Here is a 23,930-nt window from a genome sequence, read left to right on the forward strand (position 1 = left end):
TCTTGAAGCTTCATCAAGAGGAGGCAAAAGTGAAAAGTAGAAATTAATATGTTCAATTAGACCCGACCCAAAGTCCTCAACCTCACAATTCATGAAGTTGTCATTTTGCTCTAATCATAGTGTAGTCTTCATAAACATGAATGATCAACACTTCTTTTTAGAACCTTTTTTTGCCCTTTTATGCCTTTCTGATGACTGTAAGCGACAGAGAGGCAGACAGGAAGTAGAGAGAGAGAGGAATGACCTGCAGCATGGGTCCCAGGTTGAAGTCGGACCCAGGATGTAACGGTAACATGGCATACACGTGAACCACTGTGGTTCACCTGTGCTGCCAATGAAACACACTCCTCGATGTCACATAAATTCTTTTTATTACCAAGTAATCAACTCATAATAACTGAAGAACTTAAAATAAATAAATAACATCTTTAATACATTTTAGTGAAGTTTCACTTTAAAGCTGACTGAAGTTCTCAAACACACCACAGAGCTGAACACTCTTCTTCTCATCACTGATGATCAATGACTAATAAACAATCATTGTGTGGGCTGACTTCCTGCTTCTGATGTCTCAGACCGCCCCCCTTGAAGTCCAGAGCAGAGCTGAAGTGGACGACACCTGGTCTTTCCTCTAGCGGTCTGGTCTGGTCGGGATTCCTGTGAAGTGACTGGCTGGCGGTCCTGTCCTGTCACTCAGCAGCAAAGCCCTCTACAGAAGGAGGAAAAAGCAGTGATTGAATTAAGAGTCTTGGAGTCCTGGTTCAGGTCTGATCAGGATCAGGAACCGTCCTCATTTAGACTGTCCTGCTTTCTGACCATCTGAATGAAATGTTGGGGGCCCCATCAACTGCTCACCTCTGCTCTCCTTTTCCTCCCTTGCTCCTTAATTTTCTTCAGCTCAGCCTCTTCCTCGTCTTCCTCCCTCTCCTCCTCCTGAGGGTGTGGCAGCTTTGTTGTCTTCTTTGTGATTGGCTGGATGGTGGCCAGGAGGGCAGGAACAGTGAAGCAGGAAAGGAAGCGAGCCTTCAGCAGCTGGTAGGCGGGGTTACCTGAGAAACGTTCTGCCACCATCTGCCGCACTGCTGCCACAAGCTCCTCCTCCTTCTCCTCCTGTGGGGCCTCAGTGACAGAGGGAGCTGCAGGGAAACAAAACAAACACAGATCAGACCAGACGTTTTAAACCCATCTCTGTCAACACGATTCCAGAGATCTCAACACTCAGATAGTTTAAGAGACGCTGCTGGACATTTTATTTTGTTTGGTCATGCAGATGTACAGACCTTTGAAGACGTCACAGGCTGAACAGAGTGCTGCCAACAGTCAGTTACCTGATTGGGTGCCTGATGATCTGGGGTCAGAGGTGGAGTCCGGCAGGTCTGGGGGCGCCCCAGAGGTTTTGTCCGTACCAGTGTCAGGTCCAGGTTGGGCTGTGGGGGGTTGAGGTTTGAAGTCACGGCTCAGCAGCTGGACAGATGATCTGATCAGAGACTTCTTGGCCCGGAGCAGCACTCTGAGTGTGCTCAAATTGCTGACAAAGGGAGGCAGGTAGGGCAGAGCCACGCCCAGTCCAGGTATCGACACCCCGTTCTGCCCACTCAGCCAATCACACACCATTGACTGTGGTTCTTGGAACATCAGGGAGGAGTCAAACTGCAGTGCCTCCCTCCTGAGGGGATATCCTTGGATAGCGGCCTCATAAGGCAAGAGGAGTTCCGGGGGAGGTTGTGTGAGACAGGAAGGGATGGGAGAAGATAAAGGACGGGGGTTTGGGACAGGCTGAAGAACGAGGGTTGGGGGGCAAGCCTTAGACATGGGTGGGATAAGAGGAGGGCGTGGCTGAATCTTTACCGGGACTGATCTGGCAATGTGTCTCTTGGCGGATGTTTGCTGTCCAGTGGAGACAAGTTGTAGAGGGGGCGTGGCTGATGGCTGGCTTATAACATTGACTGGACGAGAAGGACAAGATGAACCTGGAACCAACGCCAACTGTAGGCTTTGGGGCACTGTTTGAGCCAGCTGGGCCAGTCCTCCAGAGGTCACGACCCACATTGACTGACCAGGAAGTAATTGCAACCCTGAAAGCTGAGAGTCCTGTTGTACCATGACTTCCTGTTTAGGACAAGGCACAAAAGGGCGTTTCTTACAAGGAGAAGAAGTTGTTCTCTCCTTTTTCTTCCTCCTGGCTTCAGCCTGAAAACAAGAAAGACAGGAGGAGAGAAATTGTGAGGAAGTAGGAGAGAGAACACACAGATGAGAAAACAGAGGGACAAATGGAAGGAGACAGACAGACAAGGACACAGATGAGGAAGTGAAGAGGGGACACACAAAGATGAGGAGACAGAGGGACAGAGACGAAGAGACAGGGAAGGACAGACCTTGGCTTCAGCCTCCTCCTGAAGAGCTCTGGCTTTCTGGCTCAGCTTTCGGACCCTCTTTCCTTCCTGTGTGTTGGTAGAGGCTCCGCCCACAGAGCCACCTGTTCCACCTACTACATCATCCTGACTGCTTTTCACAGTGTCCTGCCCCTCCTCCTCCCTCCCTCGTTTCCTCCTGGGCTGCTCTTTGGGTGAATCATTTGGTACAGATGGAAGATGCACCGGGTTCTTTTGTTTCGGGGCAACTTTGGGCTGTTTGGAAGAAAGGTTCAGATGTTTAGATGCAGGGTTTTGATGTTTGGGGGTGGAGTTTGGTTGTTTGGAGGCAGCTTTTGGCTGGGTGGGGGCAAAGTGAGAAGGAATCATGGAGTAGTCATGGTCTGAGTGCTGATTGGGTGATATGGAGGTAGCTGGGGCTGGAATGAGGTTTGCACTGAGGGGGCTCTCGGTGGAGGCGGGGGTGCCAGCGATGGCAGCAGTCAGAGGGGGATGCAGGATCTCAGTTGTCGTCCTGGTTTTAGCCTGGAGGGAGAAAAACCACAATTTACGTCAATGACTGAAAACTTTTAGTTTTGTTGACCCCCCATCTCCATCCCACCCACCTTGGTGTCGAGCAGGGCTTTGCCCACCCCCTCCTCCACCACAACAATGATAGCAGGACTTGTGAAGGTGGAGGGAGCTGTGTGCTGATTGGCCTGTTGGCGAGGGGCACTGTGTCTCTGAGGGGGAGGGACGGTATGACAACTGAAGACAGACTGAGGAAATGACACATCTGATATTGGAGGACACACATTAGGAGGTATCTGAAGGACACCACCGGTGATAGGAGGGTGGAGTGGGGGCGGGTTTCTGCGTTTGTCCTGCAGTAAACAGAGCTGATTCAGGACCAGCTCCTGGTGCTTGTCCAGCTGCAGCTTCGCCGCTTTGGTCTTGAGATTCCTCCTATTGGTAAGGCAAGTGTCTGTGGGCGGAGTCAGGGACAGGGCGCTGCACCTCCTCTGCTCTATGATCTCCTTGCAGCCCGCACTATCCACGTTCATGGCCTGAAGGAGGAGGAAGAAGACGGAGGTGGAGGGGAGCTGGGTCATCTCTCCTTTCTCCCTCAGGGTGTCAGCTGCCATCAGTCTGGTCTTTGCTGGGATCAGCAGGTTACCAATCCAAGGCGCCACGGCAGCCTGCAGCTTGCAGTCCAGCTCTGAGTTCATCAGCCCGTTCGGAGGGGGTCGTGTGCCAGTCTGGTCCTTCCCCTTGTGTCTGAACCTTCGCACCTGGTAGGACAGGAAGGCTTGCAGCTGGTCAGCTGTCACCATCATCATGGTGCTGCTGCCGTGACGCTCCTCCTGTGCCAGCACTCTGGGACTCGGTCCAATGATCACGGAGCAACCAAACCTGCCCACAACAGTCGATCGGACCGGCTTCTTGCCTGGGCCGCCAGCAGATGGTGGCAATGCCACCAGGGAGTAGCTCAGGAAGGAGCAGGGCTTAGCGCCATCTGCTGGAATCCACTCCTGCATGGGAGGGATGGTGAACTCCTTAAACTGCTCCTCCTCCTCCTCCTCCTCCTTTTCCTCAACATTTTTCTTCTCCTCCTCATCACTGTCCATGTACTCCACCACCATCTCCTCCTCACTGCTCTCCTCCTTACTGCTCTCCTCCTTCACCCTTTCCAGTCTCCTCTTCGTCTTCCTTCCTTCCTTCGCCTTTTTCAGCTCGTTGTGTTTCTGTGGACAGAGATGGACATCACTATCAACTGATTAATTGAACAGATTGAGGACAAACAATTAGATCCCTTCAGACCTTCCACAGAAAGTCCAGATCCATGTCCTCACCTAAGGTGTATTCAGGCAAGGACATGTGAGGACAGCTGTGGACAGGTGAGAAAGGTGAGCATACCCGAGGTGGTCTGAGTCTGGACAGTTTCCTCCACGCCCTCAGACACTGAGCGTCGTAGCGGTGAGGGATCTCAGCAGCAATCTTTGCCCAGCGTCCTGAAGCACAGATCAACATTCAGAGACAAACAGGATGTGATGTCAGTATATGCCACAGTCCACCTGTCCTTGAGACCTGTGTGACCTCCTACTGTACTACAGAACTACAGTACCCATAAGGCTTAACAGCGAGGCTGTATGACCCACCGACACCATGTTTTTGCACCAGCTGCAGCAGCAGTTCCTCCTCCTGTTGGTCAAATGGGCCTCTCTTTGTTCCTGCCTTCAGACAGTCATGATATCTACACACACACACACACACACACATTAAGAAAGACACAGCGACCAGACAGTCTCCAACTCAGCACCATCGTCCAATCAGATCTCACCGGTCTCTGCAGGCAGTGTCTGTCCGTCCAGGAACCTCCAACCTGATTCTCCACCAGTTCTTCTCCCCATGACGAGACACAGCACGCAGCAGCAGCTGAGACAGACAGGGAGAGGGGCAGGCAGAGCGAGGGAGAGCGAGAGAGACAGTGATGGCATCTGTGACATCAGGGTTTACAGAAATGGTACAGGTGTCTCCTCGCCTACCTGGTCCTCCTCTTTCGTCCACAGGCCTTTCTTCAGACTTGGGTCCAAAACCTGGTTCCACCTGTAGACCAGCTGAGCAGGGTCCCGCCCCTCCATGAAGTAACTTACTGAGAGACAGACAGGTGGAGTGAGAGATATACAGGCGGAAAGACAGACAGAGAGCTGTCATGGTGTGATTTCATTACTCTGTGTGTAGGGGATGAAGTTTCCAATCCTCATCTTGTCCACCAGCTCTCTGAGGAGAACGTCCTCAGCTGACGTCCAACTGCTGTGTCTCAATGAGTCTGAGACAAAACGCTGGAACGTTTGGATACACATGAAAGCTGTCCTCCCCGTCTAAGAGACAGTCAGGTGTGAGACAGGAGGTTAGAGAGAGAGACAGACAGCGTAAGCACAGAAAGCTTAGAGAGCGATAGGCAGATCCTCACCCCCAGCTCCTGAGCAATAATGTCCCAGTGTCTCTGTCCGTGTCTCCTGCTGATCTCCCCCAGCCGCTGCATCTCCTCCTGACTCCACCCACTCTTCTTGATGGATGGGTGAAGAAAGTTCTGCCAGAAGGAACGTATGTCCTCTGCATCCTTTGTCCCCTCAAACTGAGGAGACAGGGGAGGAGAGGAGGCGAGGATGGAAGGAAAAGAGGAGAGGAGACATTTTCATCAACAGTCTGACGTCCCTAGGTTCATCACAATCTGATCTGTTGATTTTCAAATTTACATCGATATTGGAGATTCTAGCCCAGTCATGTTCTTCATATCGATCACCGATCAGCTCCTCCTCCTTCTTCCCTCTGACCAATCAGAAGAAGACGCAGTCAAGCACACACAAACATTCATATATGTACACGTTGGGGCCCATATGACATACCACATGACCAGTACCTGAAGCAGGACTCTACAGTCCAGAAAATTCACAGAGGTCTTCTCACCTGAGTTGGTCAATGTCCCTCTCCAACCCGTCGATCTGCTCTCTGAGTTGCTGCCTGTGCGTCTCCCCTGCGGAGGACAGTTTCTGACTCAGGTAGTCCACCCTGAAGAGACAGACAGGCTCAGTAACATCTGTGGGTTTAACAGGATTCTATGCATATGGTTTTTCAGGTATTCCTGTTGCCATGCCACTGTTGTTATCGTGACAGGCTGTTGATAGGCAGTTGTGTTTTTGTGTCTCTATGAATGTGATGTGACCTAGATCAGCCAGTCCCTGTTCTGTGTGGTTCAGTGGTTACCTGTGATAGGAGGGCGTTACAGGCAAGAACTAGGTGTCTGAGGTGTTGATGATCTCATTGTTACCTGGAAAGCTTGGGTTGGATCAGTCTCCTCAGACTGTCCCTGGACACAGAGTGGACCAGCAGAGTCTTCTGCCAGCTCTCCCCTGAGGACAAAAGAGGACGTGAGAGGACAGAACAGAAATGTCAAATTCTTTAAGGTACAGATGTGTACAGGTGTGTACTTTCTTACATCGTTTTAATTTCAGTTTATTGTTGTCCAGACATCCTGTCATCCTGCTGGCCTTCTCCTTTGTTTCCTGATTGGCTGGAGGACCCTGGACACAAAAAGAGATGAAGCCTCACAGGTCAGTCATTACCCCCCTGTCCTCCTCCCTCTTCCTTCCATCCTCACCAGTCCTGTCAGTTTGTCCTTGAAGTATGGTTTGAGGAAATGGCCCAGGTACATGGTAATTGGCTGCTGGTAGGAGGAGGGGGCAGGCTGTTCTCTTGAAGACTCCTTGATTGGTCCAGACAGCTGAGACACCAGCTCCCTCTGCGCAGAAACGTGTTATTTCCACGTTGAAGTTGTGTGGCTGTACTGACCTGTTGTCTCTGGTTGTGAGTCTGTACTGACCTGTTGTCTCTGGTTGTGTGCCAGTAGTGTCTCCAACTGGTCCAGAGTCTCCTGGACCACCTGCTGGTAGACCAGGTTCACCTGGAGACAGGAGTCCACAGACACAGACAATCCCAACTCACTCTGGACACACACACACACACACACACAAACACACTGAACTACTGACTCGTAACAGACATCAACAGTATGTGTTAGTGTCACTCACCTCATCACTGCTGACATCATCTTCATCTGATGAAACAGATCAAATTTCAGTCAGTCATGTGCAGTTAAAGTGACAGACCAGCAGAGTTTCAGACAGGTACCTGTCTCACAGACTGGACTCTGTGGTCCCAGCATGCTCTCCAGATTCTGGATCTCCTGCTGGATCTTCTCTCTCTGAGCCAACAGACCTCCTGCCGACTGAACACACATGTTGAAGACCCTCACACACTTTATGGATTTACCAGCCAATAACTGGATTCGCTTCACTGCCACAGCTAAAAGGAGGCAGTCTGGATCCAAATGAGTTAGTTTGGACCGGTCTAGACCCAACTGTGTTAGTTCAGACCGGTCTGGATCCAAATGGGTTAGTTTGGACCAGTCTGGACTGAGTTAGTTAGTTTGGACCGGTCTGGACCGAGTTAGTTAGTTTGGACCGGTCTGGATCCAAACGAGTCCCCCTCCACCCTCGTGTGGTTTTGTCATCAGTGTCTCACCTCATCCTCTGTGTCATCACTTCCTGATTCATCACCTGATCAGAAAGACAAGTAGATTGTCAGACAGAGAGACAGGTGGAGACGGATGGACATTGACTGACACAGGTAGACAGACAGGTACCTGTCTCACAGCTCAGTAGTTCTAGTTCAGTATGTGTTACAGACAGACTCTGTTCTAGTTCCTCCACCTGCCGCTGGATCCGGTCTCTCTCTTCAGACAGAGAGACAGACATGTCTGTGGACAGACGGACACACAAATAGCAGTTCACTAAGGAGCAGCCATCCTGACGGCAGCAGGACCAGAACCAGGACCAATGACCCGGTTCGTTGTACCTGTGAACGTTGGAGCTTCCTGTTTTCGGTTTAAATCGTGTCTTTGATGTCCTATTGTGTCTCCGTGTCTCCGAGCACCAATCAACGAAGCTCTGTCGTCAACATGTTACCCAACAGGCTGTGCGGCGGGAATTTTCTGCCCCGCGCTTGACTCTTCAGACCCAGATCCGGAACCGGATCAAACGCGACAGAGACGGGTCTGGTCCAAGTCTCTGTGTGTCTATTTCAGGAGGAGAGAAACAAACTCTAGTGGTTCGCTTTTTATTTTCTTCCCCTGAATCTTCTTCCGGTTCTGTGTGTCGTTCCGCCCGATGACGGTTTCCTGCTCAGTTTGAACATGTCGGCAGAACCGGAACTATCACAGGAAGTAACATCGCCAGGTCACGTGATCGCAAACTTAAAAAAAAAACTTTATTGAACAATTGAATATACAAACTGAGGATAGTAAACAGATTAAAATCAAGTACAGGACAAGGAAAAAAAAGAAAAAGGGGCGAGTCACGTAAAAAAAAAATTGCAACAGTAATTAAACTGCATCCAGCTACAGAAGGAGCCTTTAAAACATCATATAACGGAACAGAAGCACAGAAGGCAAAAATCAGGATAAGTGATACTCAATTATTTATACCTAAGCAAAAAGATTGAGAAACAGGACATAGGAAAAACATGTTTCAGTGTTTCATCTTCGTCATTGCAGAAGTAGCGCAGGTCGACCTCAAATTTAAATCTTTTTTTTTTTTTTTTTTGGGAAAGTCTGATACAGGATAAATCATAATTATGATTTTGAAATGTGTGTCTTTAACTTTGGGTGCAATAGACCATTTAATGAATTTTGAAAATGTTTTGTTTAATGTGAGCAAATTAACCAAATTAGAGCTCTGTGGCATCCCTCTGTGATAATCATGGAACATCCTGGATTTTAAAACATTACTTATAATCTTATTGTTACAGTTTTTAGCCACCAGATTGCATTCGCCAATCAAAAGATTTGGTAGTGCTGCCAAAGAATTTTTTTACTAAAAAGGAACCATTACAATCCATCAAATTAGTTATAAATACCTTTTTCAAACCGGTTACTGTAGAAGACTGATTTCCTGTTGACTGTCATTACTCTATTGTTCCATACAGTTACATCACGAGGAGAATCGTTGTTGGTAAATATCATTTTAGAGAAGAGAAGAACTTGTTTATGATGTGAACTTGTTTACATCAAAATCACATTCCGAAGCAAAATCTAAACCTCCTGTTTGCTTAAACGAAGACCTTGGAACATGAAACCACACAGAGTTCGGCTGGACAGACTGGATTTTATCCAGTTTAACCTGAAGGTGCTTTGAGACATTCTAAAGTAATGAGTTTTGTTCCTCCACTGAAAGATAACTGAGTTGGCTTTATTGATATTTTTTATTTTTATTTTTATTTTTTGAGGGCAGCACTGAGCCATAGTGGTTAGCGTTGTTGCCCCACAACAAAAAGGTGGTGGGTCTGGTTCTCGGCATGGGGCCTTTCTGTGTGTCCATGTTTATCTTAATTGGGTTTTGGGATGAAGGATGGGATTATCAATGCTCGTGATCATAAACGAATCACCACTAATCGTGTCAGTGTCGTGCTCAGACTGAAGTAGGGAAAAGGAACTGATGGAAGTGTTCTCATACTGATGGTTCCTCCCAGAACTGTAGGAACAACACCAACAGAACCAGAATGCAAAGTCCTGACATGACCAGGAAGTATGTCCACCAAGAGAACTGGACCAATGAGAAGCGTTTTTAACGCTTCCTATTTAACTTCCTTCCTACCCTATCTCCCTTAGGAAAGAAAACACTGGAGTCTCCTTTCCAGATGAATTTTCTCCATGTCAGACTGACACATCTGTCTCCACTAACGTTGGAACATTTCAAAAATGATTTCTGAATATTTATCAGAACACATCCAGCCCGTCCCTCAGTGGATGGTTATCCCCATTCCTGAGGGACATCCGCAGGAAGGTTTAAGTACTAAAAAAGAAAGGTGGACCAACCACGTTTTTCAGGATTATCTTTATAGAACCACAACCTTAGCTCTTCTGCAGTGTAAAGGCTGTAAATGAAACCTTTAACCAAAAATTTGAAGATGCTGTTGACTTCAGCTGATGAGCTTCTGCTGGGCTGGGAGAAGACCTGACCTCCTCCATCAGGGCCAGACCAACCCAGGCTTTCTGGATAAAAACCTTCAGAATAAATGCTCCACGTTTATTATTTTTTAGTTTTTATTTTTACTCTGCACTTGTCAATCACCATTGTCCATTCATTGGGGTGGTGGGGCTTCATACCGCTGTCGGGTCACCTCACCACCAGGAATAAATCAGGGTCTAACGGTGGCGGTACAGGATGTCCCAGGTTTCTCTCCACCTGAGTCCTTGCAGCTGATTGGCTGAGAGCTCGGGGCTGCCGTAGGTCAGAGGGCAGAAGTTTCGATATGACAAGAAGACCGTCAACAACACAGCCGACACACACACACCCAGTGCTTGGCGCTGTATGGCACTGCTGGAAAGAGACATGAGAAAACACATCAACTGACAGCTGAGGGGTCAGAGGCTCTCAAAGTGGGAGGGGCCCAAAGAGCTAAAGGTGAGGGGGTGTGACTCACCTATCTTCAGGTTCGATCCGTTATTAATTAATTTTCATCTGATAAAAAGCCGTGTCTGTGTGTGTACCTGAGAAGGTGAGTGTGTGCATGCTCCAGCAAGGCGGGGCTCAGCACGTACAGGTAGCAGAGGGCGGGCAGGTAGTGATACAGGAAGAGCGTTTTCTCCATCAGCAGGAAGGGAACGAAGTTTACCACCCAGCCCCCGACACACACGCAGCCCAGACATGAAAACCGACACCACACAGCTGAGACACACACACACCAAGTCATAATTAGAGCTTTGCATGCTTATCACACAAAATCATGATATGGAAATAACTGACCATCAGGTAGGTCTTTGATGCCCCGCCTCCTCCTCACCAGGTACACAGCTGCCAGCAACTGATAGGCAAGCAGACTGAGATTGGCCACGCCCCATGACACCGGGTTACCAATTAGATGGATCTGAGCCTGAGACAGACATTTAACACTTCATATAAGTGCTCCACACACCACTGTATGTGTGTGTGTGTGTGTGTTTGTGTTACATTGGTGGACGAATGCAGCCAGTATGCTATGTTGGTTTCCATGGTGATCCATTCCAAGGGGGAGGAGCTGTATTTGTGTTCAGAGTCTTCCTGTTTCACCGTCAGCATCTTCCACTGTTGGGACATTGCATCATTACTCTGCTACGATGGTGACAACATGACATCATCATTTTGTTTTCACATTTCATTTCATTTTTTCTTGTTGTCACTAACCTGTCTCTAAAACTGGACCTAGACACAATACCAGGTCCAGGTCAGCCGATATAATGCGTTCACTGACATACCTGCAGCTCCAAAAACTTCGCCCAGAAAGACATTTTTCTGTCAATATCAATGTGAGTTGGAGAATGAAGCTCTGCCTCCCTCTCCTTCTGTTCCTGACCTACACACACACACACACACACACAGAGTGATACACAACAAGTACACAGGTACAGCAGTAAGACTGAGTCCTGGACTCATTACAATAAAGACTGGAGTTCATTGATTTCAGATGTGGACTTGAACTTTATTCAAAACTTCTGTCACTGAAAAACAATGTAAAAAGACCTCAGGAGGTTTTATGAGAATCCAAGAGGACTCAGGTCCTTCCTGGTCCTTACAGTTTCTTACTGATTCCTCAGCACTGACTGTTCAATAAGAATCTTACTGGTTCCATATCGATGCTCCTCCACCGTCCAACCCAAAACGCTGCTGTGACCTTTGAACAGCTTCTCTGCTACAACCTCCAACTGACGGAAACCCCAGTCTGGAAGAGACACACCACTCAGCTGCACACACACACACACACACAAGCATGATTATGTCTTTATATGGAACTTTAGCTCAAGTGTATCATATGTGGTCACTTCCTGTCAGCACCTTGAGTACAGCTGAGGTGTTGACATGGACCAATCGAACTTCAGACAGGATTGTCTTCCACACATCTGACTCCGCCTCCCTGTTGGAAATATGCTGTACACACACCACACACACAAGTCTGTCTTCGTATACTTCTGAGGACCCTTTATGATATAATTCCGGGCCCTGAACCTGAACCAAGGCAGAGGTCACACTCATGTCCCCTGATGTGGATCAGACTCTGGGGCTCAGTGTGATCTGGAGGTATAAATCCACTCACCACCCTCCACAGGTTCTGAGCGGCCATGGAGACGTTGAAGTCAATGTAACCTGAGACTTCCTGTGCATGAGGACTCATGGGAGCTGCTACGTCGTGGCTGAAAACAGATCACATGATCAGGGTGTAGAGACGCAGGCCAGACAGTTGGTACAACATCTGCTTCTCTGAGGCAACGAATCCTTGACCTGATTAAACTGGAGCTGATGACGACTTGATTACTTGATGACTCAGCCTGACCTTGAAAACTTGAAAAACATCAGACTCCTTCAGGCTGGTCCACCTATTCAAACATTTACCTGTTAAGGAAGCGTGAGGTCATCCCATGAACCAGTTGAATGACATCACCATGGCGAACAGGTTGCGGAGGACTGCCAACCACCAGCTTCTGTCTGACACACAGTGGATGGTGAGAGAGGGACTACATATCCCAGCATCCCCTGGGACAGACAGGTGACCTACTTGCCAGGATCTTTGATGATCCACCAGTTGTTGACATCTTTGAAGGGATAACAGGTGACCTGCTGCTGGTGGGAGCTGCCCCGTCCATTTTCATACCTACACAAGCACACAGGAATAAACTGTCACACGAGCCAAATTCTATCACAGACCTTCGTGATTGGCTGTTGGTTGGTGTGAACTGCACCACCTGACTGGGTAGTTAGCTCTGTGTGAGTGGAGCCAGCAGGGGATTGGCTGGGAGGCAGAACTTCTTAAAGTCACCTGACTGCCATATGCTACTTCCAGAGGTTGACCCTGAGTGATCCTGGAGAGACCACCCTGAGGGCAGAGACACTTGTCAATCAATCTACCAATTAGTCCACTATGGTATGTGTGAGTATCTGTGTGCACACCTGCAGACTGGCTTGGAATGCGGAGCTCATTAGTTGGTCATGTGGTCCACTATGGCTCAGGAGACCCAGGTGAATATAGAACCAGAACACGTAGAGGAGGACAGGAACCACCACAAGACACATAAACCTACACACACACTGCACACACACATTCAGCTGCAATCACAAGCACACATACACATTAAGATGGTATTAATAGCTTTCACAGTTCAGAATAAATCTGGACTCACATGACTGACAGTATGGTCTCCAATCAGGTTCCAAGTGTGCAGAGAAGCCACACCCAGCAGCAGCAGGTAGGAAAACACGCCCATGTACTTGACCCTGACATCACACACACAGACATGTTTCAATCCAAGTTGGTTCTCTGTGTGTACGAATCTCCTGAAATCAGTTCTCACCCAACAGCGGCAGCACAGGAAGCTCCAGAGAGCAGCAGCCAACTGAACCTGGACCAGGAGCTGAGGGGGCAGAGACAGGTGGTCATCATGACACCCACCACGTCTCTACACAGTATCACACTGCTGTCATTTCCAGAAGTCCGAGAGTAGAAGTCAGAGGTCATTCTCACCTGTTCGGAGCATTGTGGAACCGCAGGTAGGACAAGAAGGCCAACAAGACGAAGAAGATGAGGACAGACTCCAGTAACATGAAACGGGATTGGACGATCAGGGAGTTCTCTGCGCGGAACAGAATCAGGAAAGACACGTAAGGCTGGTCCACTGCTGGTCCCACCTGGTTCAGGTCAGAGAAATATCAGACCAGGCCAGAATGCCTGCTCGTTTAAGTTTAATCCTTCCAACACAAACAAATGCTGTTGTGAGGATTGTGTTGTTGTAATGATGATGCCATGATGTGTGCGGTCACTCACCCAGTAGAAGCAGCAGCGCAGCTCCCAGAGCTGCCAGGTGAGAGAAATTCAGCTCCAGTGTCAACAGGTAAACCAAAGGAACACAGAGAGATCCACACAGAGCTGGCAACAACCGCAGACTCCACACACTCACACTGCTAGGGTAGTCTGTATGACAAAACAAACGCACACTCACATTACACACAGGATGCGGATTCTACCTCTTCACTGATGGATCAGTTTAATCTGGATTCACTCCCAGTGCTTTAACAGTGAACTGGTTTAACCTGGTCTAAACCAGATTCTGAACCAGGTTCTGTTAGAAGAGTTCAACCTGCTCCGATTCTGTTCCAAAGAAAGTTTCCATCAAATCCTCCCAGGTATGCTGCAACACACACACACACACACACCTCAGAGTTATACAAACACACAATGTCAGAGCCACAACAGTTAACATGGTTGTCACGGAAACTGACCTCCAAAGGCCAGGATCATGTGACCAAGTGGCGGTCCACTGTCGTCGATGAAGAAAACTCTCTTCATGTAGAGAGACACAAACTGACCATAATACACTTCATCAAACCTACACACAGAGGGACACACAGTAAAATTATAATGCAGTTTGGTATAAACAACTAGAGATACTCAGGTGCTGAAAACAGACACACTCACACTACAGCGTTCGGATAGCTGAGGCGGCTCAGTCTGGTCCAGAAGGCCAGCAGGGAGACCAGGACCAGGACCAGGTCCACCTGAGCTGTCACCACCAGGGGCAGCTGCAGCATGACAGCAGTTTTCCTGATTGGAAATAGCATGATAATCATCTATTAAAATAGTCATTTTTATCCTCTAAACCTGACCCAGACCTGGACTGGCTGTGGTTCCTGGAGGCCTCACGGCCTCACCCTGGCCCTGACCCAGACCTAGACTCAATGGGCCTCTCCTCCCGGACTGTGGTTCAGACCTCTCAGTGTGTTTGTGCGGCTAACGGTGTGTCGACCGATTTGGTTCCCCCCACCTCCTGTTCCTCTTTACGCTGATTTACTGCTGAGTCGTGCGTAGTTGCTAAGTTACCGTACTTACTTAAGGAAGAAACGCAAATAGAAACGTAGCTGGGTGTACGGAAAGCGAAATGGGACAAACCAGTGTGTAGGTTACTGATGTTATTTATTTCATTAAAACAATAAATTGAAAACCCATTTGTTACATCATTCATTGTTAATCTTTGTGTAAACAGATCCCAGCTAGCCTAGCTGTGGGAGAGTAGCCTTCGTTAAGTAAACCTCACTGCCGGATCACTTACACTTGTTAGTCGATTCAAAATGGGCTGCTGGCTAACTGGTTAGCATGCTCGACTGACGAATTGTTGACATTATTTTTGACGTATATGGTTATTACTGCTCACCATTCATTTGGAAACGGGCGGAGCACCTGTGAATATTTATGCTTTTTGGAAACACCCACCGGATAGCGTCCATATTTTTCAGAATTCACGAGCTCGTCGAACATAAGTTTGTCACCAGGATGAACATACTTCACCTGACAAACACACATCCTGGCCACCCGAATTTATCAATTTTGCGCTATTTGGAAGCTGGGTTTGGAATTAGGTTACGAACTGGCTTAGCTCCAAGCAGGTGCATGATTTATACTAAATTCATCGATCCGTTCACTTAAACTGTTAAACATTATCTGTTATCTCTTGCACGACGTGCGCATGAAATAGGCTATAGGCCTACATCATTGTTATTGTGATGATCAATAGGTTCTACTGTTGCATAGACACAATAACAATTCAACAACAAAGCATTTATTTATTCATTAAAAATTATAAACCAATCAACAGGCGTGAACTCGGAGCTGAGAAATCACAAATATGCAATTAAGTCTTTTCCATTAGAAACAATTACTGGCAGTACCGAATGAAATAACAGAAGATCAAACCAACAGGGAAATCTCGTTTTAGTTGCAATCTCACGCAAATCGTCAATCATTTAGTACCACTTCGCCTCCCGTAGAACCAGCTGTTCTGGGTTGGTCCTGTAGCTCTTCGAGGGAGAACCAAATCGGTTGACAGCCGTTTGCATCATGCTACCTCTTAGCTAATACGGCCCCATTGCGTCACTAAAATTTAAACCGATAGTCGAACTCACCTGGTGACGTCACTCAGTTAACGGCACATCGACCGTCGGTCCGACATCAGCTCCGTCACACCGGCTATCCTCCCGGTTCCCGGTCCGCTCGTTGTTCGATTAGTTCTGTCTGACAGATGCTATCGACTCGACAGTTTTCCCTGATGATCCTCATCTGCTTCTTCTTCTCTTCAGGTGAAGAAGTCATTCAATGAGCTTCAGGTCGCGGTGATGGTGACATTTGCTCTTCATCAGTGTCCTGATCAGATTCAGGCAGAATAAATCTTTATTGACAGTCTCACCTTGGACACTTTTACCCCCAAACTGTTGTACAGGTGGAATATATATTGTATAAAATTGTGTTATTGAACTGGTCCTAAAGTGCCACAGGGGTTGGGGGTTAGATAAAAAAAATGTCTAAGCAACCAAAAATGTTCCGACCAGCCTGCGTTGCTGTTGAAGACCTCTGATTTAGTGTTGCCGTTTTTACAGGAGGACAAGAAGCAGTCAGAGACATCGAACCGGGACGCTCCGACAGCTTGACATGCGCGTTAAACATTTATCACGATGCCTTTAATGGTGTTTGGAAAAGTTCAGTGCTCCCTCACCGGAAGGACATAAAATAGGAAATACTGAAGCTCCTGTCATAATCATGTGTGGACCTGAAACTGGGGGTATACTACGAATAAAGCTCAACAGAGCCGAGCTTTCTTTGGTGAGCTGGCTCCAACCAGACATAACGAGTATCCCGACGGTGGTTATCAAATTGATTGTCGGCCCAGGCTTTCCTCAGCAGGCTCTGTGTGCGTTTAGGCGTCATTTGACGTCATTTCCGCAGAAAAATTGTCTGATTACGTGCAGCATATTTCAACCAAGAGGAGCAGATTATAATAATGGAGAACTATGAAGAGTTCAGACCGATAATAATAGCTAAAAGCAAAACTGTCTCTACAAACAAGGCGAGAGAGGAAACCTGACAGAAAAATCTGATCGTGTAAGTTAATATATCATTATATAACTTTAATTCCCTCCCTGACATTGTCTCACAATGAAGAATACATCGTTAATTTGGAATAGGACAAAATCAAAGTCAAATGAATTTGATTTGTCTTATTTGTGATAAATAAATAAATAGAATTTCTAATTGGTGTTCAATAAATTGTTGTGCCAGCAGTGCAAATCTGGACCAAGCACAAAAATATAACCCAAAGTGGTATTTGCTGTATTTCCTGTGCATTTATCCCTCTTTTAGAGTCTTATAGAGTTTAAAGTCTATTTTACAGTTGAAGGAGACACATTAGTTCATGCTGCCAGCACACACCTTTGCTGGCCCCCATACAGAGGTAACTGTCAAAGTTGTCATGTACTCTTACATGAACACCTCAATGACCTATTAATACAGTTTGGAGCAGACAATGTGAGGGCCCTCTATGAAAGGAATCTAGAGCTGGATAACAGAAAAAAGAGCTGGAAATCAAGAAACTAAAACTTGAGATCGAGCAACTGGAGTAAAAGGAAAAGGGTACTGCAGTAAAAGGTACTTTAAAACGTTTTGTTGAGCATTATTGACGTTGTATACTTTAGACTTTTCCTTTTCCAGAACTCTAATAAATAAGAAAAAACATCCTGTGAATGGTGTTTTTTTTTTATTGGGTGAAAAACTGCTGCTGATGGCTTCGTTTGGTCACATTACTTCCATCTGGTCAACAAGATAACATCTTCCCTCAGCTGAGAATCTGTTTCGTCAGAAAACACCAACAGATCACTCCGGTCTGAAAGAACTCTCTCCCTCCGAACAGCTCCTGAATCCACCGGATCTTCCAGAAACGGTGAGCTCATGTTCAGGGAGGATGATCGGTGAAGTCAGCGCTTTTTACAGCCGACATTAAGCCGAAAGTCGGAACAAAAACTGGACCGGACCAGGTCTGGCTTTAGGCTCAACATGGCTCGTTCAGGCACTAATCTCACTTCGTAGTACACTCCTCACGTCCCTAACCTGGCTCCTAGAGTTTCACTGCAGTATCTGTACAGGTAAATCAGCATCATGACAATGACAATAATGACGACACCACGCTCAGATTTTCTGGGTTTATTCCCTTTTTCTACCTCAGCCAATCAGATGGTCCAGGAAGCCACGCCCACTCAGGAAGAAGATTGGTCCACGTTAGTGCTCTTATGGTAGCCATGGTAACTAGGTTTATGAACAGCTGTCTGTGATATGTTAGCCCGAGGCTAGGAGTTAACCTGTTCAACACGGCTACCACCAGGTGGATGTGTCGCGTTCTAGTTTCTTCTATTTTAATCTGTCATCTCTGATTGGTTTTTGAGGCATTCCGTGGGCGGAGCCTAAGAGAGAGCTCCCACAGTGCTTCCTCAGCCAGATGGTCGCTAAAATCATTGAAAAACAATATGATGTCATCATGGGGCTGCAGACTGTAGTGGCTGCAGAAAGACAGGGGGATTCAGGTGTTAATCCACACAGGTCAGACTCAGGTGAGACCAGAGCCCTGATTGTACTGCAGGTAACTCACACTTGCTGGAAGTTCCTCAGACTGTAGAGGATGTTAAACTGTTGCCAACGTTTAGAGAAGTTAACTTTTGGGCCCTGTGATGTCATCATGGTGTCAGGGTTCCCCAGGTGAACAAAGGTTAAGTCCTGAAGAATCAAACCGCTGGAGAGACAGAAAGAGCAGTGAAAGAGACACACAGAGAGAGAGGGAGACAGACAGGTGCACAGTGAGACAGAGTGTGTACGTACAGGTAGGGTATACAGGGAGGTTCCACCTCAGCTAGAGCTGCTCTGTACACCCTGAATGACGATGAGCTGTCAATCAAAGAGCCGTACTCCTCCAGTGCCTGAGACACAAACAGTCACATGACCAAAGGGCTTCAAGGTTAAGGAGCAGGTAGTCGATTTGACATCAACACGCACCTCAGCCGTGCTTCTTTGCCAGTCCAGGCGCCGCAGGGGGGCAGAGTCCAGCGCTGACAAGATGGACAGGTACGAATTAAAGTTGTTCAGCTTGCGGAGGTGCTGTGGAGACACACCATGAGAACAAGCAGAAATGTCCGCCGTCTTTTTTTCACCAACCTAAGCTCTGCCCCCTCAAGACTCCGCCACCAACTGTGTATCTTTACCTTCATGACTCTTAGGAACTTCAGCAGTAGTTTTTCTCTGTCCTGAGGTTTGTCCTGAAGGATGATGACAGAACGGACCCTGAGACAGACCGGTGAGCAGAGAGAGGGAGAGACATCATGTGACTTTCATCACTGGCCGTTGTTGTTGGTAATAGCAGTGACATCACTTTGACCTCTGACCCCTATTTATCTTCTGCTACCATCATGACCCCATTCACCACAGAGCCAGGGAAGAAATGTTACACTGACCCAGATCAGGTCTGTGACCTGGATCAGGACAGTGTGTGTCTGCAGGTTGGTACCAGAAAGACACGTTGTTGAAGTGCTGAGTGAACGCCGTCAGGTTTGGACTCTTCTCCTCATTCTGCTCTTTAGACCACAACAACACCTCTGGAAGCTAGGTAGGTGAAACACAGACAGACAGACAGACAGGTGAGAGAGAGAGAGAGCGAGAGAGAGACAGACAGACAGACAGGTGTTGGTGTCTGTACCTCAATCTTGTAGAAGAGTCCAGAGTCCATCAGAGTCAGCTGTTCAGCTAAGTCCTGACTCCTAAAGTCCAGAAGACTTCCTGGTCTGGACAGAGCAGGGACAAGTGAGGGTCAGGAGCTGACCAATGACAGACCAGCATGTCATACCTTTCTCCAGTCACATGAAAGAATTTACCTGGCTGCCACGCCTCTGGCTGCTAGGGGGCGGAGTGACTGCGGAGAATCAATGAGCTGCCACCTCTGCTCCATTTTTGACAGGATGTTGGAGCGCAGCAGGTGAGCTGGTCCGAGCTCACCACCAATCAGGAGGCTGAACACCAGCTCCATCAGCCGCAACAGCAAATCAGACTCCAGCTCCATCACACTGAACACACACACATTTTGGCTTGGATCACAAGTGTCTCTTTGCCCCCCCCCCCCCCCCCCCCCACCACCACCAGCTGTGTCTCTCTCTCCCCTCCACCTGACCCCCCTCACCACAGCTCGTCCACCACCCTGACCAGCAGGTTGAAGGTGTCCTTGGCGTCCTTCAGGTGTTCAGGTATGTCAAAGAGGTGTCTGTATGTGTTTCTGGTTAAAGACACAAACTGAACTCTTTAATGGGACAGCTGAGGAAAAACCTGATCCAGAACTGGACCTCATCCACATCTGAATCCTTTTGCACCTGAATAAACCAATCAGCTGTCACTGGCAGGATATCTATGCTGCAGTTTACTGATGACATCATCTGGACTGATGAAGGTCCTGTAGGTGGAGAGGAAGGCTTCACAAAACAGAACCTGATCTACATGGAGACAGGAGACAGACAGGGAGACACTTTGGATTATGCTGCTCTTCATAAAGGTTCACATCAGACTGACCGACCGACTGGGATCTGGACTCACCGTTGCTGCCGTCAGTCTGCGTGGCGTAGACCAATAGGATTTCAGGAGAGGCTGCCTTCACGTCTGGCCCCTCCTCTTCCTTAAAGAGTTGAGGTCAGAGGTCAGGGAACAGGTGAGAGGAATGATGTTTTGCAGTAAGGTCAAAGGTCACATACCTCAGGCTTCATGGTGATCCTGAGGAGGACTTCCTGCTGGTTGGTCAGTAACACCTCCTCTTGCTCTGCCCCTGCCCCGACCTCCTGCTGGGAGCTGGAGAGAACATCTCTGACAGGTGTGTGTGTCTGATAGGTGTGTCAACTGACAGGTGTGTGTGTCTGATAGGTGTGTCAACTGACAGGTGTGTGTGTCTGACAGGTGTGTCTCTGTACGACGTGTGTGTCTCACCTGTCTCCACTCTGGTTGTCATTCTCAGCTGTTGCCTGTTTCAACAGTAAAAAAAAAGAACAAATATGACAGAGCTTTGTCCTTCATCACAACCTTTGACCTCTGGATTAGGGTTCACATCCCTACATTATCACACCAGGTGAGACACCAGCTGTTACCTGCTGCTTCTTCTTTGGTGGCAGAGCCGGAGCAGAAAGTTGCTCAGGTGAGGGGGCGGAGTCTCCGGTCTCTACTTGTCGGCAGCTGATAGTAGGAGGAGTCTGGTAGAAAATGGAAGGCTGAGCGCTGTACGATGAACACACCTGGAGGTACTGATGGACTGAAGACAGACAGGTAGAGAAACAGAACAGTGATAGAGAGGGAGGAGGAGGGAAAGATGGTGGGGGGCAGTTGTTTGTACAGACCAGGGAATTCACATGATGCACTGAACTCCTGTCTCCTAGCATGAACAGAAACTGAAGAAATGTCTGCTTCACTCACTGTGTCTTCTCTTCTCAGGGAGGGGAGGGGGTGTCCTGCTGGGGGACAGGGGGGAGGACATGGGCTCCTCAGGAGCATTCTGGGGGGTGGAGTCAAATGCAAAAGTGGGTGGGGCCTGGGAGCTGATTGTTCCTGTGATTCAGACAGACAGTCAGGTAAAGCATACAGCGGGACAGAGAGATGGATGCAGAGACAGACAGTTCAGGTGTCTCCTCACCTGCAGTGCTGCGACGTCTCTTCTCTGGGAGGGCGGGGGGGAGTGATGAGGGTGGGGGGAGAGGAGGGAGAGTCTCAGAGGACGAAAGGTCGGTGTGGAGGAAATCGTAGTCTGGATCATCTTCTGAAGACAGGGAAGCTGTTACCATGGAAACAAGGTTCAGTCCTCAACCAGGCATGTGTGTCCAGCATTAGGCAGCAGACTGACACTGTTGTAAACAGGAAGTGGTAACTGCTGCTTCCTGTTCCTGTCAATGGCCAGGAAGTAGTCACTCATACCCACTGCTGGTTACTGAAAGTGTATGTGTCTGTGTGTGTTACCACAGTGTGTGTTGTCAGCAGAGTCTGGCTTCAGATGGTCAACCTCCTGCAACACACACAACATTAACCTAACAAACCATTACCATGGTAACTTGTATGTATGTGTTGGTGGTCATATATGTGTGAATGGATATACCTGTGAGTCCTCTCTTGGCTCTTGTCTCATTGGTGCTACTATGGCAACCCTGCAGGGAGCCGGGCCTGACAATGGTTGACGCTTTTTAGGAGGAAGAGCTGGAGGACTGCGAAAGAGAGAGAGAGAGAGAGCTCAATGGGTGGAGTCAGTTGTGACCTGGACTACGCTGCTCAGGTAAACCTGGTTTTAGTATAAGCCCTGTTCAGGATCAGGATTTAAATGACAGGAAGTGATGTCACATGAGGAACATAGAGCGCTTGCTCTCATCTTTCAGTCTCTCACTTCTTCTTCTGCTTCCTGCTGTCAGTGAGCACAGAGACAGGAAGTGCAGATGGGGGAGGGGTGGAGGGTGACAAATAATGTCCCGTTACTTCCTGTTTTTTCTTCCTCTCTCAGCTCAGAATTAACCCCCCACCCCCATTCGTGGTCCAGTAAACCCCCACACACAGTTTCTGTCATCCAGATCCAGGACCAGGAGGATCAGGTCCTCACAGTGCTGGCCCGGACTCTTTGTCACACTGTGTTGTTAATGGGCACCGGTACCTGAATTCCTGTTGGTGTGGGGGCAGAAGGAGGGGCATCAGGGGTTTTGGAGGAGCAGACTTGGCGTCCTCCTCCTCTACAGGACCCTGGCAGGTGGACACTGGATCTGATGTCTCATCAAACCCTCCTGTTTGTCCCACAGTGGGCTGGGCAGGAGACAAGGGGGCGGAGCCCTCTTCTCTCTCTGCAGCCAATCGAACAAGATCCTGGTGGATGAAAAAGTGACCATGACACAAGACAACAGCACTGGTCCTGGAACTGGACAAGACTCCGAAACAGGAGAGAACAGGAGAGGCAGGAAAAGCTAGACAAAGACATGGAACAGAACATGTCATCTGTTTGTCTGTCCTCACCTTCACCCCATCCAGCACGGCCCTGATCATCGTAGTAACGCTGGCTGTGGAGTCTTTGTTTTCATGGGTGTTGCCCCGCAGCATCACCTGATCGGCCCATTGAATCAGCTTAGCCAGAGACAGGTAGAGATGGGTGAGACAGGCTGAGATTGTTTCACTGTGGACAGGAGAGACAGGTCAGGGTCAGCAGACAGCTGTCTCATGTCTGAGGACAGAGGTCAACACACATCTACCTGTTGTGCAGGTGAGGGTCCAACTGTACCAGCGTTTGCACCGCCTCCAGGACGCCACTGGAGGCCCCGCCCAGCAGACGGCCGATCACAGACTGGTCAAGGACCAATTTGGTTGCTCCAGGTCTGTCCACTCCTAGTCTGTCCACCAAAGCTTTGAAGTACTGTAGTGAACTGATGACGGCCCGTTGTTGGTCTTCCAGCACACAACCGGACTACGCACACATACACACAGGAGTGTCAGTTGTCATGCAGTGGTGTGTACTTTGTGTCGCAGTGTGTGTTTGTACCTTTTTTTGCTCCTGCAGGTTCAATTCTGGGGGTGTGTCTTTCTCTGAAGAGGCATGTTTGATTCGTTCACTGCGTCTGATTCGCTGTGGGTGGAGCTTACCCTTTAGTCTCATAGTGAGACATGCTAAATGAGAGGCTGAAGAGAGAGAGAGATCATCATCATCATCACCATCGTCATCATCAGAAACATAAGAAATGTTGTCTTTCCATTTTAATAGCTTACTCTGAACAAACTGACAGGAAGTGACTGTAGGGGCTAACAGTTAGCATGTGAGACAGAGGGAAGATGAGACAAAGAAGAAGCTTACCTGTCTTGTTCTCAGGCCAGGAGGACATGTCAGACAGCCGATCAGACAGACTGTTGGTGTCCAATCAGAAGAATAAAAGTTCAATCCTCGATTCTCCCTTCTTCTCTTTTCTTCCTGTTTCTGTCTTTAAACTTTCTCTCTCTCTCTCTCTCTCTCCGTGTCTGTCTGTCTCTCTCTCTGTGTCTCTCTGTGTCTCTTTCTCTTCCTCTTTCTGTTTCAGAGGTCAGAGGTATGATGATGATGATGATGATGATGATGATGCAGCTCCACCTGCTGGTTGG

General features: G+C 48.2%; 3 protein-coding genes across 5 annotated transcripts; all 3 read right to left on the minus strand.

The window, feature by feature from the left end:
• Positions 1–356: 356 nt before the first annotated feature.
• Positions 357–8,093, minus strand: snapc4 (small nuclear RNA activating complex, polypeptide 4). The gene is made up of 22 exons (XM_029510514.1): positions 7,770–8,093; positions 7,558–7,671; positions 7,437–7,471; positions 7,044–7,140; positions 6,944–6,969; positions 6,736–6,858; positions 6,514–6,654; positions 6,352–6,436; positions 6,184–6,265; positions 5,823–5,924; positions 5,612–5,684; positions 5,326–5,490; positions 5,083–5,233; positions 4,898–5,004; positions 4,693–4,787; positions 4,511–4,605; positions 4,269–4,363; positions 2,978–4,096; positions 2,376–2,897; positions 1,329–2,190; positions 856–1,136; positions 357–709 (listed from the first exon to the last, which is right to left on the minus strand). Exons 2-22 carry the CDS (start codon positions 7,667–7,669, stop codon positions 632–634), a joined length of 4,446 nt encoding a protein of 1,481 aa, XP_029366374.1. The 5' UTR covers positions 7,670–7,671; positions 7,770–8,093; the 3' UTR covers positions 357–631.
• A 1,373-nt stretch (positions 8,094–9,466) lies between these two features.
• Positions 9,467–16,041, minus strand: pomt1 (protein-O-mannosyltransferase 1). 3 transcript variants are annotated; one of them, XM_029511438.1, is made up of 20 exons: positions 15,896–16,041; positions 14,415–14,540; positions 14,219–14,325; positions 14,077–14,127; positions 13,764–13,910; positions 13,464–13,572; positions 13,294–13,353; positions 13,123–13,216; positions 12,893–13,030; positions 12,688–12,818; positions 12,501–12,596; positions 12,338–12,430; positions 12,042–12,138; positions 11,783–11,875; positions 11,571–11,691; positions 11,206–11,303; positions 10,922–11,035; positions 10,718–10,844; positions 10,462–10,639; positions 9,467–10,291 (listed from the first exon to the last, which is right to left on the minus strand). In XM_029511438.1, exons 2-20 carry the CDS (start codon positions 14,525–14,527, stop codon positions 10,117–10,119), a joined length of 2,142 nt encoding a protein of 713 aa, XP_029367298.1. In that variant the 5' UTR covers positions 14,528–14,540; positions 15,896–16,041; the 3' UTR covers positions 9,467–10,116. The 3 variants fall into 3 exon arrangements, with proteins under 3 accessions (XP_029367298.1, XP_029367297.1, XP_029367299.1); XM_029511437.1 differs by having other exon boundaries at positions 12,893–13,048; XM_029511439.1 differs by lacking the exon at positions 10,462–10,639 and having other exon boundaries at positions 12,893–13,048.
• Positions 16,042–17,521: 1,480 nt separating this feature from the next.
• On the minus strand, positions 17,522–23,837 carry LOC115048634 (rap guanine nucleotide exchange factor 1-like). Its single transcript, XM_029510271.1, has 23 exons — positions 23,650–23,837; positions 23,341–23,477; positions 23,054–23,265; positions 22,821–22,977; positions 22,468–22,673; positions 21,925–22,030; positions 21,789–21,834; positions 21,469–21,606; positions 21,252–21,383; positions 20,930–21,090; positions 20,772–20,806; positions 20,543–20,636; positions 20,388–20,466; positions 20,203–20,287; positions 19,981–20,067; positions 19,679–19,867; positions 19,504–19,588; positions 19,315–19,409; positions 19,013–19,091; positions 18,807–18,908; positions 18,633–18,730; positions 18,406–18,546; positions 17,522–18,316 (listed from the first exon to the last, which is right to left on the minus strand). The coding sequence occupies exons 1-23, from the start codon at positions 23,675–23,677 to the stop codon at positions 18,181–18,183; spliced, it is 2,628 nt and encodes an 875-aa protein (XP_029366131.1). The 5' UTR covers positions 23,678–23,837; the 3' UTR covers positions 17,522–18,180.
• Between the last annotated feature and the right edge of the window lie 93 nt (positions 23,838–23,930).

The sequence above is a fragment of the Echeneis naucrates genome, chromosome 9 (assembly GCF_900963305.1).
Source record: "Echeneis naucrates chromosome 9, fEcheNa1.1, whole genome shotgun sequence".
Classification (NCBI taxonomy): Eukaryota; Metazoa; Chordata; class Actinopteri; order Carangiformes; family Echeneidae; genus Echeneis; species Echeneis naucrates.